Raw genomic sequence first — 14,519 nt, 5'->3', positions numbered from 1 at the left:
TCATCTTTTCCTTCTTCCTACTTTCTGTCTGTTTGTCTTCCTGTCTCTCACTCTACCTGTCTGTCTGTCATGCAGTCAGAGATTGGATTTGGGAAACTGGAAACATATGTCAAGCTTGACAAACTGGGAGAGGTAAGGGAACCCTAGCCTAACTGAGCTTATTCCTCTGCATCAGCTTATTCTTCTACACCCTTCATCAGGTCTTCTATCAGCCAGCCATCTTTATCTTGTGGCTATTTGATGACGCCTCTAAAGTACAACTATTCATTTCTATAACCTGGCAAACTCACAGCATTATAACCCAGCAACATCTTTATTGTGTAACCTAGCGATCTCTCAGTACTTCCTCATAGCACTCTCAGTGTAGTCTTGATGCTGCTCAATAATCCAGGTAAGGAAATCACAGAAAGTTGAATCAGTTCATCTGGACACAACATTTATCGAGAGAAATGTTTCATCACTCATCACTCACCTAAGTGACCTCTTCAGTCTAAACTGACTGCAGGTATCCCCACCCTTATATGGGAGAAGGTAGTAACCCTCCCTAACTGGGGGGTCTAAGAGTACATCTGTCGCCATAGACGTCATCAAGATGGCACCGCAGATGGTTGCCTTGGTACTGCACTCTCTTGTACTTTTTCTGTTTTGTTTGTTTAGTTTCCAGCGCCTGCTCACTGATGACATACAGCAAGGAAGAACTTTTAAGTCTCCAACTGTCCACTGGACAAACTGAGCACAATTTTTTTTACCGACTTTAATGGAACGTGTTAATGGAAGTCTTGCCTAGGTTTTATTTATTTATTTTTAATTTCCCCCCCATTTTTTTCTGTCCCCAATTGTACATAGCCAATTATCCCACTCTTACCCACATCCAGCTTCCCACCCACAACATGGCCAATTGTGTCTGCAGGGACGCCCGACCAAGCCGGAGGTAACACGGGGATTTGAACTGGAGATCCCGTATTGGTAGACAATGGAATAGATCGATATGCTACCCAGACATCCCTGCCAAGGTCTTAATTGGTACAGCCCTGTCCGGACTATGACGAAGATGTCGAAGGGGTAAGCAGCCGGAGCGCTCGACTGCAACAGCGGGGATTTAGACCTGTGCTCCTGTCAAGCCACTTGGTGATTGTCCGCTCTCTGCCCAACAAGATGGATGAATTCCTACTCATAAATGGAAAAAAACTCAGACTTTTCCAGATCTGCTGCCCTGTGTCTCACTGAAACCTGGCTGAGTGGACAGTACACTTTGTCTGCTGCAGTTCCAATTCCTTCGGACGGATCATGAAATGGATGTATCGGGAAAAATACAGGGTGGCAGCGTATGCTTCTACATAAACGAAGGTTGGTGTACAGATGCCACAGTGTCGAAGAAATCATGTAGCCCTCACTTAGAGACCCAGATAGCATCTGGATGTGGGCCACTTCAGGCAATTATGCGGCACTGATGGCCTTCTTCTGGCCCTGACAAAATGGATGTGAGCCTGAAGTGGCCCACATGTATAATGGCAAATATGGCCCAAATATGCCAAATAAAATGTGGGCCTTTTTTGGTAAAGAGTCCATGGCTCACTGAGGTTATCAGAGAGCAAAGGGCGGTGCTCAGAGCAGCAGAGAGAAAATGGTGTAAAACCAGAGAGTCCAAAGTCCAATGACCTCAGTGACTATCAGTGTCTTCTAGCATCATTCTCCTCCAGCTTAAAAACGGCTAAGACCACTTACAACAACAACAACAACAACAACAACAACAACAACAACAACAACAAGATCTGTGGCCATATGTACTATTCACAGAGGATTTGGAAATGTTCGCAATCACAGCATTGTAAGATGGTGACAGATGTACTCTTAGCCCCGACCCGGTTCAGGGATGGTCGTTCCCTCTTCACATAGAGGGCCTTTTTGACTCCCCGTTCAAACCAGCGTTCCTCCCTATCAAGGATGTGCGCATCCTTATCCCTGAAAGAGTGGCCACTTGCCTGTAGATGGTGTAGACTGTGGAGTCCTGGTCTGACACATTAGCTCTCATGTGTTGTGCTATCCTCTTGGCCAGCGTCTGTTTATTTTCCCTGACGTACAAGTCACGGCAATCCTCCTAGCACTTAACAGCGTACACTATATTGCTCTGTTTATGCCGGGGGTCCTGATCCTCAGGGTGGACCAATTTCTGGCACAGCGTGTTTTGGGGTTTGAAAGCAACTGAGACACGGTGTTTGGAAAATACGCGTCTCAGCTGTTCTGACACTCCCGCCACATACAGAATCACTGCTGGTTTACACTTACACAGCTGTTGTCCTTCTCTCCTCGATTGGCTGGTGCACTGTTTGAGTGTCCCCTTGACTTTGACAAACGCCAGCTTGTCAGTAATGAGTAATTGCTTTCTTTTATACTTAACATTTCAGTGGGGTATTACTAACAAAGTACTTCATATACCCCCCCCCCTTAAGGGCACATATGCTACAGTCTATAAGGGGAGAAGTAAACTGACTGATAACCTAGTGGCTTTGAAGGAGATTCGACTGGAGCATGAAGAGGGAGCTCCCTGCACAGCTATCAGAGAAGGTAAACAGTTTATAGTATTCTCTACATTGTCTGTACTGTCCACAGGCACAGCTGCAAGGGAGGTGCATACAGTCAGTACTGTATCCCTAGGAATGATACACTGTTCAGATAAGGTGCAGAGTCTGTACCGTCTCCCTTTTCAGTTTATACTATTTCCTTGTACACTTTTTACTATCTTTCTCTACAGTTTATGCCATCTCCCAATACAGTTTATACTATGGTCCTGTACAGTTTATACTACAGTTTATATTATGGTCCTGTACAGTTTATACTATGGTCCTGTCCAGTTTATACTATGGTGCTGTACAGTTTATACTACAGTTTATGCTATGGTCCTGCACAGTTTATACTACAGTTTATACTATGGTCCTATATAGTTTATACTATGGTCCTGTATTGTTTATACTACAGTTTATGCTATGGTCCTGTACAGTTTATACTACAGTTTATACTGTGGTCCTATATAGTTTATACTATGGTCCTGTATAGTTTATACTACAATTTATACTTTGGTCCTGTACAGTTTATACTACAGTTTATACTATGGTCCTATACAGTTTATACTATGGCCCTGTACAGTTTATACTACAGTTTATACTTTGGTGCTGTGCAGTTTATACTACAGTTTATACTATGGTCCTATACAGTTTATACTACAGTTTATGCTATGGTCCTGTACAGTTTATACTACAGTTTATGCTATGGTCCTAGACAGTTTATACTATGGTCCTGTACAGTTTATACTACAGTTTATACTGTGGTCCTATACAGTTTATACTATGGCCCTGTACAGTTTATACTACAGTTTATACTTTGGTGCTGTGCAGTTTATACTACAGTTTATACTATGGTCCTATACAGTTTATACTACAGTTTATGCTATGGTCCTGTACAGTTTATACTACAGTTTATGCTATGGTCCTGTACAGTTTATACTACAGTTTATACTATGGTCCTATACAGTTTATACTATGGCCCTGTACAGTTTATACTACAGTTTATACTATCTCTATACTTTTTACTGCCACCCTCAACAGTTTATACCTTCTTTCCGCAGTTTGTACTATCTCCTTACACAGTTCCTGTGGTAATGATAGTTATCAGAGGTGGTATGTAGTTTGTACTAGATAGACACTTACAATAGTTATTCATTACTTGATTAACTTACTTATGAATGTGTGTTTTTCAATTGTTGATATGCATTTGTGTGCATGTAATATGTATGTTTTTTAATGTGTGTGTGTTTGTGTGTGTGTTACCTCTCCCACAGTATCTCTGTTAAAGGACTTGAAACATGCGAACATCGTCACGCTGCATGACATCATACACACACAGAAGTCTCTCACGCTGGTCTTTGAGTATCTGGTGAGTCACACTCATACATGGACACATGCGTTCGTACATGCACACATGCATTCACCATATATGCACACATGCATTCACACATACACAGACTTACATTCTCACATGTGGTGGGGATCTGATAGCACAACACCACTCATAGCACTATCATAGTATGTTGTAACCTACAGTCTGCCTCTTCTCACACGCCTTCATGCAGCCACTAAACTTGATAACCACTTATGCCCCTTTTCCACTGCATGGTACCGGCTCAACTCGACTCCACTCTATTCGACTCTACTCGCTTTACTTTTTGGGATTTGGTTTTCCTGGTTTTCCACTGTAGATGGTATCCCCTCATGGCGAAGCCCTGCTGGTCATTTGTGGGCATGTTGACTTTTTTTTCCCCATTCGTCCATCCATTATCCAAACCGCTTATCCTGCTCCAGGGTCGCGGGGATGCTGGAGCCTATCCCAGCAGTCATTGGGAGGCAGGCGGGGAGACACCCTGGACAGGCCACCAGGTTTGGAGTATTTTATTGTGTAGGAATTAATAAATGAAGAAGAGGAGTTAATTTGCCTCTAGTCAATGGCAAAATGGACAGTGAGGAGGTGGTATATGAAAACACTTAATGTAGAGAGAGAGCGAATTCAGCACACTTTTGAAGGACACTTCCTCGTCTCATTTTCTCTTGTGGTCCAAGATAAAGTAGTACTTGGTACTTGGTACTGCAAACATCACCCCTATAGCAAAATTTGCTATCCACCTTGAACCCATCCATCAGTCCAACTGTACACCTCACCACTGTCACACTGCCCTCATACATATCCTGCACCACTCCTACATACTTCTCTGCCACTCCCGACTTTCTCATACAATACCACACCTCCTCTCTTGGCACCCTGTCATATGCTTTCTCTAAATCTACAAAGACACAATGCAACTCCTTCTGACCTCTATACTTCTCCATCAACATTCTCAAAGCAAACATCACATCTGTGGTGCTCTTTCCTGGCATAAAACCATACTGCTGCTGCTGATCATCACCTCTCCTCTTAACCTAGCTTCTATTACTCTTTCCCATATCTTCATGCTGTGGCTGATCAACTTTATACCTCTGTAGTTGCTACAGTTCTGCACATCACCCTTATTCTTGAAAATCGGTACCAGTATGCTTCTTCTCCACTCCTCAGGCATTTTCTCACTTTATGTGATTGTGTTAAACGATCTAGTTAAGAACTCCACTGCCATCCCTCCTAAACATCTGCATGCCTCCACAGGTATGTCATCTGGACCAGCCGCCTTTCCACTCTTCATCCTCTTCATAGCTGCCCTCACTTCCTCCTTGCTAATCCACTGCACTTCCCGATTCACTATCCCCACATCATTCAACCTTCTCTCTCTCTCCTTTTCATCATTCATCAGCCCCTCAAAGTACTCCTTCCACCTTCTCAACACACTCTCCTCGCTGGTCAGCACATTTCCATCGCTATCCTTCATCACCCTAACCTGCTGCACATCCTTCCCAGCTCGGTCCCTCTGTCTAGCCAGTCGGTACAAGTCCTTTTCTCCTTCCTTAGTGTCTAACCTGTCATACAACTAACCATACACCTTTTTCTTTGCCTTCACCACCTCTCTCTTCACTATATGCTGCATCTCCTTGTACTCCTGTCTACTTTCTTCATCTCTCTGACTATCCCACTTCTTCTTTGCCAACCTCTTCCTCTGTATACTTTCCTGTATTTCCTCATTCCACCACCAAGTCTCCTTGTCTTCTTTCCTCTGTCCTGATGAAACACCAAGTACCTTCCTAGCTGTCTCCCTCACTATTTCTGCAGTGGTTGCCCAGCCATCCAGCAACTCTTCACTACCACCCAGTGCCTGTCTTAACTCCTCCCTGAACGCCACACACCAGTCTTCCTTTCTACTACCATTTGATGCTTGGCTCTGCCTTTCCTCTCTTCCTCTTTTCAATCTCCAAAATCATCCTAAAGACCAATGTCTGATGCTGCCTAGCTACATTCTCCCCTGTCACCACCTTGTAGTCTCCAATCCCTTTCAGATTGTGCCTCCTACATAAGATATAGTCCACCTGTGTGCACTTTCCTCCACTCTTGTACGTCACCGTGTTCCTCCCTCGTCTTGCAATATGTATTCACCACAGCCATTTCCATCCTTTTCACAAAATCCACCACCATCTATCCTTCCAGATTTCTCTCCTTGACACCATACCTACCCATTACCTCCTCATCACCTCTATTCCCTTCACCAACATGCCCACTGAAGTCCGCTCCGATCACCACTCTCTCCTCCTTGGGTACCCTCTCTACCACTTCATCCAACTCACTCCAGAATTATTTTTTCTCTTCCATCTCACACCCAACTTGCACTGATAACATCCACCATCACACCTTTGATTTCCAACTTCATACTCATCACTCTGTCTGAGATGCTTCACCTCCAGCACACTCTTGACATACTCTTCCTTCAGAATTACCCCTACCCCATATCTCCTCCCATTCTCACCATGGTAGAAGAGTTTGAGCCTTCATTAATCATTATTCAATATTCAATATATACAAACTCTACACAGAGGACGACCCCGGATGACCCACCAAGGTTGGACTACCCTGGGGCTTGAACCCAGGACCTTCTTGCTGTGAGGCACCCGTGCTAACCACTGTGCCACCATGCCGCCTTCAATATATACTGAATATAAATATTGAACTTGGACTGAATTATGGAAATTTTTATGTGTCATGCCCAGGTTTGGCATATGAAAAGTGTGTGGCCCCAGTAGTAGGATTAAAGTGTCCACATTGAAGTACAAAGCACATCTACTGTTATGTGCCTGGATGGTTAGAAAAAAAGTTACAGGAGCAGGTATATCAATGGTAGAAGGAAAGGAGGTGAAAATCAAACTAAATGGGGAAATTATATTTCTAATTGCTTTTTGCCATTGCAGTTGTGGTAACATGTATAGCAGCAGTTAGGTGAGTCGTCATATAGATGGGAGACATAGAGACTGAATGGATTAGAAGACACTTTTGGTTAGAACAAACATAAAAAGTTCAGAAAAGGGAAGACGGTTGGCAGGACGAATTAATCAGGTTCAAACTGTGGCAGATCACCCGGTGGGTTCATTTAAAAGAAGTCCAAACCCAATTCTCTGACCTGGGGTGGGAACACCTGTTGAGACAAGTGTGGATAACTGAAACACGACAAAGGTAAACGGACTATTTACTGATGAGGGCTGCTGCGCTGCCCCCCTGAGGTCCTCAGAGACCTCAGCAGCAGTGCAGATCTTAACACCCATGAACCAAGTGTGTGTGTGTGTGTGTGTGTGTGTGTGTGTGTGTGTGTGTGTGTGTGTGTGTGTGTGTGTGTGTTAGGACAAAGACCTGAAGCAGTACCTAGATGACTGTGGAAACACCATCCATGTCCACAACGTCAAGGTGAAACATTTTACATCTGCATTTTCTACAAGCATCTGTTGATGTAACTACTGTGCTGTGCACTATATGTTCTATAATGAGGACTTATACTATAATTTATACACGAAGTTGATATTAATTACTAGAAGTGTAGATCAAGATATTAATTACATTATATATTGACATAAGATTAATTGCTATTCATATTAATGAATGATTAACTTTTACCGTAGTTGTATTTTTGATCTGTCAAAGAAAGTTGAGAGAGTTGATGTGGACACAACGTGTGTGTGTGTGTGTGTGTGTGTGTGTGTGTGTGTGTGTGTGTGTCTCTCCAGAGTCATGTGTGTGTTTCCATGGCCTCTCCCCTGCTAATACTGGGAACGCAGCACTTGCATTGTTTGCACGTCTGCCTTGACTCCAGTATGAGGGAGTTAACAGGCTTTATTTAACACTGACTAACGTGTGTCCCCGGGCTGAAGACATGGTCTGCTAGTAGCAGTACAGACACAGTCCCCAGTCTGTTGCCTCCCATACTGCAAGCATAACCGCACATACAACAAGTCTGCGTTCCCTATGATTGGTGCGTATTTTGTATGAGAGCAGTTTGGGTGAAGGCAGCACAAATACTGAGTACACACAGGCAGGAAATTTGTGTGGTCCGTGGACATCCTATACAACTTATCTACACTGTATATATGTGTGTGTGTGTGTGTGCATATAGTATATATATATATATATATATATGTGTGTGTGTGTGTGTGTGTGTGTGTGTGTGTGTGTGTGTATGTGTGTGTGTGTGTGTGTGTGTGTGTGTGTGTGTGTGTGTGTGTGTGTGTGTGTGTGTGTGTGTGTGTGTGTGTGTAGCGTTTTTTTTCTTCTTCGGAAACTGTCAAGGGTGTTGATAAAAGTGCCCAACAAATGAGGAGGGGAATGTTAATATAGATGCAGGAAAAAAAACTTTAACACATAGCAGTACAAGCTTGTTTTGTGCGTCGCACACTCATCAGCTACCAATGCCAATATACTATACTACATATATAGTGTATATATATACACACACATACACACACACACACACACACACGTATATAGTATATATATACGTGTGTGTGTGTATGTGTGTGTGTGTGTGTGTGTATATATATATATATATATATATATATATATATATATATATATATACAGTATTTAACATATATTCAGGTATATGACAGTATAACTGCTGATAAATTAACCGTTACAGGGTTTGTTAATTTTAACTGTAATGTAGACAGTCTGTCCCTTTCTTCTCCTCTGTAGCTGTTTCTCTTCCAGCTGCTCAGAGGTCTCAACTACTGCCACAGGAGGAAAGTCCTCCATCGAGACTTGAAACCACAAAACCTCCTGATCAACGACAAGGGAGAACTCAAACTGGCTGACTTTGGTGAGGCTGAGACCCAAATTAGGGTTATGTACATATGTACACAGGGCTCCAGACTGGGACGAATTTGGTTGCATAGGCAACCATAAATTTTTTCCAGTTCCATTGTAAAAATTGGTTGTGCTGGTACGACTTGACTCTTAGTCTTATTTGTTGTTGTTTTTTTTTCACACATCATAAAGCCATGGTTTGGTCAAACTGTTTGCTGATTTTTTTGTGCATTATTTATTATACTGCTTTGGGATGCCTACTGGCAATATTTGAGTATTTGTTTGGCTTGTGTTCCTAACTATGACAACACTCAATACAATTAAACTAAGAAGGAAGCGAAGCTAAACACTTACTGTCATGCAGTGTGAAAAGAGATATTTCCAGTCACAATGAAGCGTAGGCCTACAATAGACTCGTTTTCCCAGTAAGAAAAATGTCTCACCACTTAGTATACCTGTAACACATGTGCCACCTTTGTCTGTCGAGGCTGACAACTGGGTCGGCAGAAGAGACCGATTCCAACCCAGAGGAACATACACAGCCAGCAGAGGAATTGATGAAGGAAACGGAGCAGCCACCTCCGACTAAAATGCCCAAGAAGTGTTATACCTACCTGCTGGGTTTATTGTAAACTGTTGCAGACCATTCAAAATGTGCATCAGCGGCCATTTTAAGTAACCCTCAAGCTTCATAACAAAAGCCATAGGCATAAAGAATGCAGGGCACTGCCCCCTTCCCGGCGTTGAATCAACACCGGGAAGTGCCACACAGTTCTCATGATGAGGTAGAGATGATCACTAAGTTTAACAGGACATACAATATTGCCAAAGATGAAATGCTGTTCACAAAAATGAAAACATAAATACCGCACAAAAAATAAGTTGACTATAAAAAAAAAGTGGGTTGACTGTAAAAAAAAAAAATTAAAAAAAAGGTTGACTGCCCAGCATACGGTAATGATTTACATGAACTACATTACACGACACATTCATCACACAGCTATAGACAGTCTGTAGATATGTCATAACTGATCCAGTGTGAATCATAAAGGTTTTATTCATATGTTATGATTCCACCCCGCAGGCTGATCATTCTTGTGTTAGGCCTACTTCTCATCTTGACTGAATATTCAGCTCTCCCCATGCTGTATGCTGATGACTACACCGTATGGTGTAGTCATCAGCATACAGCGACAGAAGACACTAATGGAGGCAAAAAAACAGTCAGTAGGCCTAACACAAGAATGATCAGCTTGCGGGGTGGAATCACAACATATGAATAAAACCTCTATGACTCATACTGGATCAGTAATCACATGTCTAGACTGTCTGTAGCTGTGTGATGAATGTGTCGTGTAATGTGTCATGTAACAAGGTTCGTTTAAATCATTCCCCAACATACAGTGACGAAGTGGCATGTATGTAATCCATGGTGATGAAAAAATGATCAGAGATGCAAATTCAGAAATATAGTCATGCACTTGTGATGCACCTTGATGGATGTTTGGTGTGACCAAGTGGTGTGCTAGTATCACTTACTGATGTGCTGGTATCACTAACTGATGTGTTGGTGTCACTAACTGATGTACTGGTATCACTAACTGATGTGCTAGTATCACTAACTGATGTGCTGGTATCACTAACTGATGTGCTAGTATCACTAATTGATGTACTGGTATCACTAACTGATTTGCTAGTATCACTAACTGATGTGCTGGTATCACTAACTGATGTGCTGGTATCACTAACTGGTGTGCTGGTATCACTAACTGAAAGATTTGGCATCACATCCACCAGTGTAAAATGTTAGTCTGGAGCCCTAATACATTGAAACCAGGTAGATGGAGTAAACCAGAGAAGGACGGACGGACACACACAAAGACAGACAGACAGACAGACATAGATAGATAGAAAGATAGATAGACAGACAGATCCATAGACAGATAGATAGATATGAGGACAGAGGGATGGAGAATAACGTTTATATTTTCACATTCATGGGTTCATATATATGTTCACATGCATTTCCATTTTCTGTCTTAGTTATTGTTTGAATTAGTATGTTTGCTTTGGCAATAAGCACTGTTGTCAACCAATGAGGCACATTTAAATTAAATTAAAATCTACACTAAGTAGAAGAAATAAAAGAAATGGGGGTTAGAAGAGGAGGAAAATTAAGGATAAGTACTGTTCATTCTGTCTGAATGACAATGCAGTCCATCTTAATCAAGTCTGTCTCTGCCCTAGGTTTGGCCCGGGCAAAGTCCATCCCTACTAAGACATATTCCAATGAAGTGGTGACCCTGTGGTATCGTCCACCAGACATCTTACTAGGCAGCACAGATTACTCCACACAGATTGACATGTGGTAACTCATGATGCTCTTTACTATGACTAGTGGTAGTTTCTGTATTATTATTATTATCATTATTATTATATGGGCGGCACAGTGGTTAGTGTGGTCGCCTCACAGTAAGAAAGTCCTGGGTTCGAGCCCTGGGGTAGTCCAACCTTGAGGGTCGTCCCAGGTCATCCTGTGTGTGGAGTTTACATGTTCTCCCTGTGTCTGCATGGGTTTCCTCCGGGTGCTCCAGTTTCCTCCCACAGTCCAAAGACATGTAGGTCAGGTGACTCGGCCGTACTAAATTGTCCCTAGGTGTGTGTGTGTGTGTGTGTGTGTGTGTGTGTGTGTGTGTGTGTGTGTGTGTGTGTGTGTGTGTGTGTGTGTGTGTGTGTGTGTGTGAGCCCTGTGATGGCCTGGCAGCCTGTCCAGGGTGTCTCCCTGCCTGCCATCAGCAGGATAAGTGGTTTGGATAATGGATGGATGGAAATTATGATTACTACACATACTTGATCTGATTTGCTGCTCTGGTGTAACGCCTCTTAATTGCAATGCAACTGATTTGCCCATTTCCGACCACAAGTTAGTGTCTTGCGATGTTAACTCAACAGTATCCAAAAAATTTTTGTCACGTTCCGTAACATTAAGAATATTGACTTATCTGCTCTTTCTAGTGAAATTGATAACCTCCCTAGCATAGACAATTTATCCACCCCAGACGAACTGGTCTCTAATTTTAAACGATCTCGCTGCTTTAAAAACCTGGTCTGTTTCCTTTACCCACTCTGCCCCTTGGTTTACATCTGCACTACACCAGCTTAAAGCTAAAGGCCGTCACCTGGAACACCTTTACATGAAAACTGGCCTTGTTGTTCATGGCATGTATAATGACCACATACTTCAATATAAAGAGGCTCTGTCCAAAGCTAGATCACCTTATTATGCAAATTCAATTAGATCAGGCGAATGGAACACTGGAGACCTGTCTTCCATGGTAAACAATATTTTACAGCAACCAGACACTCTTGCAGCTCACCTGTATTCAGTTGCTCAATGTAACACCTTCATGGCCTTTTTTAATGCCAAAATTGAAAATATTCATCAGCAATTGACCTCGTTGAACAATACTGCATACAGTTCATCTTATTCATCCTTCTATGTTCCCCTCTCTTCTTCACTATCTGGTTTTAAACTCCCAACTACAGGACTGCATTGAGATTGGAGGACCCAACACAAATCTCGCGGGAGCGGGCGGTTTTAATTTTGCTGCGGGCAGGAGCGGGTGGTCAAAAAACAAATTGCAGGTCCCGCGATGTAGCTAACGCTAACAAGAAAGATGGAGTCAACAAATGAAGTTGAAAAGAAACTCAAAGTTGGTCATTACAATACAAAAACAAAGCAAGGAAGTCTGATATGTGGAAAAATTTCTCAGTTGCGACAAAGATGGAAAAGAACTGGACTTTGTTAGCTGCGACAAATGTGCAAAAGTGTTGATGTACACTGGGCACAAGTCCGGCATCTCTGGACTGAGGTGACATAGCTGCTCTGTTCTCCCCAGTCAGAGTAAGCTGTCTTTCAAAGATAAAGCACTTCTCCCTGCACATATTAAACAAGATATAATCAAGAATGTGTCGCACTTTGCTGTAGAGAAATGATCAAAAATCCAGCGAGAGTGGGTGATAATGGTCAGAAATCCAGTGGGAGCAGGTGGTAATGGTCAGATCCAGCAGGACCGGGCAGTAATGGTCAGAAATCCGGCGGGAGCCAGATTAAGAAAACAATCCCGCGCAGGGCTCTACTCCCAATGGTTGCTGAAATATCTGGCTTATTCGCAAATCCAAATCAGCAACCTGTCAGTTAGACCCCCTTCTTACTCATTTAGTAAAAGTCTGTCTACCTTCTCTATCCTCTTTAATAACTGATATCATACATTCCTCCCTTACCTCTGGTCTTGTTCCCTCATCTCTCAAAATGGCTGCAATAACTCCAATACTCAAGAAACCTGGTGCAGAAATGTGAACAGGGGAGCTGAGCACGTAAGTCTCTCCCTACCAGTACATAGCCTCTCCAACAGCAAGCCCTATGTAGCGCCTCCTCAGGGCAATACATGGTAACTGGGTACATCTTGGACCCTGGCTGAACTACAAGAGACTCAGAGGAGGTCTGGCCCCTAGACATGCGGTACGCAGGCCCACCGGTGTGTGGATATTCCCTGATGCCCACGAACCAGCCCCCCAGCTATGGGTTAAATAGTCCCAATGCCTAGTGGACACCTTGGTGTGTTTGCAGACATCTTCAACACCTTGCTCAGTCAAGCAGTAGTGCCCAACAGTCTCAAAAGTGCCACCATCATTCCCCTACCCAAAAAGTCAAACCCAGCCAGTATGAATGACTTCTGCCCTGTGGCCCTCACTCCCATAGTTATGAAGTGCTTTGAGCAGCTTGTCATGCAGCACATCTAGGCCTGTCTCACTGCAAACCTAGATTCCCTACAGTTTGCATATAGAACCAACCGATCCATGGAAGACGCAATATCTACCACACTCCACCTCACTTTGTCACACCTGGAAGGGAAGAACGCCTACGCCAGGAACCTCTTCATCGATTTCAGCTCGGCATTTAACACCATCATACCACAACTGGTGGAGAAGCTGAGGTTGCTAGACGTGGACACTGGTACCTGTAACTGGGTCCTGGACTTCCTGATGTGGAGGCAGCAGACAGTCAGGGTGGGCAGTCACAAATCAAATTCCATCTTAGTGGGCACAGGTTCACCCCAGGACTGCGTCCTGAGCCCGCTCTCGTCACCCTGCTAACCCCCTGACTGTACTGCCAAATTTGACACCAACCACATCATCAAGTTTGCAGATGATACACAACAGTACTAGGTCTCGTCAGCAATAATGATGAATCTGCATAAAGGATGGAGGTGGAGCAGCTAATGGCATGGTGCAAATCCCACAACCTCTCCCTGAATATAAGTGTAACCCACTGTACTTATTTTACCTAAGATGGAAATAAGGCCCAGTACAGGGGTATGTCAATTCTAGGATCATAAGGAGACTGGCTAATTTAAAAAAACACAAAAAAACCTTCTTTTTAAAACCTCTCTGATAAAAGAATAATCACGGACACAGTGGCACAGTTGACCGTTTATCTGATGATGAATCAAAAGTTGACACAGAGTAATAATAACACTGGACCCAAAAGAGGTCCCCAAGAAAAATAACAAACTAAATAAAGTGGGTACCCAGCAAGTCTTTATGAGTGCACTCAGTTCAAGAAAAAAAAACTTCTGTCCCTACCACCACCGCAAGGACCAGACGTTCTTGGGGTGGGGGTGATGGCGACAGGCTGTGGGTATTGTTTCAGCATGAATCTGTGCTTTCTCAGAACAGGGTGTACAAAAATAAAACAGTCTACA

At 43.1% G+C, this 14,519-nt stretch overlaps 1 protein-coding gene across 1 annotated transcript in view; it reads left to right on the top strand.

Moving 5' to 3' along the window:
* cdk16 (cyclin dependent kinase 16) overlaps positions 1-14,519 on the top strand; it is a 61,525-nt gene that overhangs the window by 27,620 nt on the left and 19,386 nt on the right. The window contains exons 6-11 of the mRNA XM_056275534.1: positions 76-132; positions 2,451-2,565; positions 3,836-3,930; positions 7,300-7,362; positions 8,644-8,767; positions 11,002-11,122. Coding sequence (XP_056131509.1) covers positions 76-132; positions 2,451-2,565; positions 3,836-3,930; positions 7,300-7,362; positions 8,644-8,767; positions 11,002-11,122 — 575 coding nt within the window. The remainder of the gene's footprint in view (positions 1-75; positions 133-2,450; positions 2,566-3,835; positions 3,931-7,299; positions 7,363-8,643; positions 8,768-11,001; positions 11,123-14,519) is intronic.

The sequence above is a fragment of the Lampris incognitus genome, chromosome 2, assembly GCF_029633865.1.
Source record: "Lampris incognitus isolate fLamInc1 chromosome 2, fLamInc1.hap2, whole genome shotgun sequence".
In the NCBI taxonomy this organism is placed as follows: Eukaryota; Metazoa; Chordata; class Actinopteri; order Lampriformes; family Lampridae; genus Lampris; species Lampris incognitus.
This window is presented reverse-complemented; position numbering and strand designations above follow the sequence as displayed.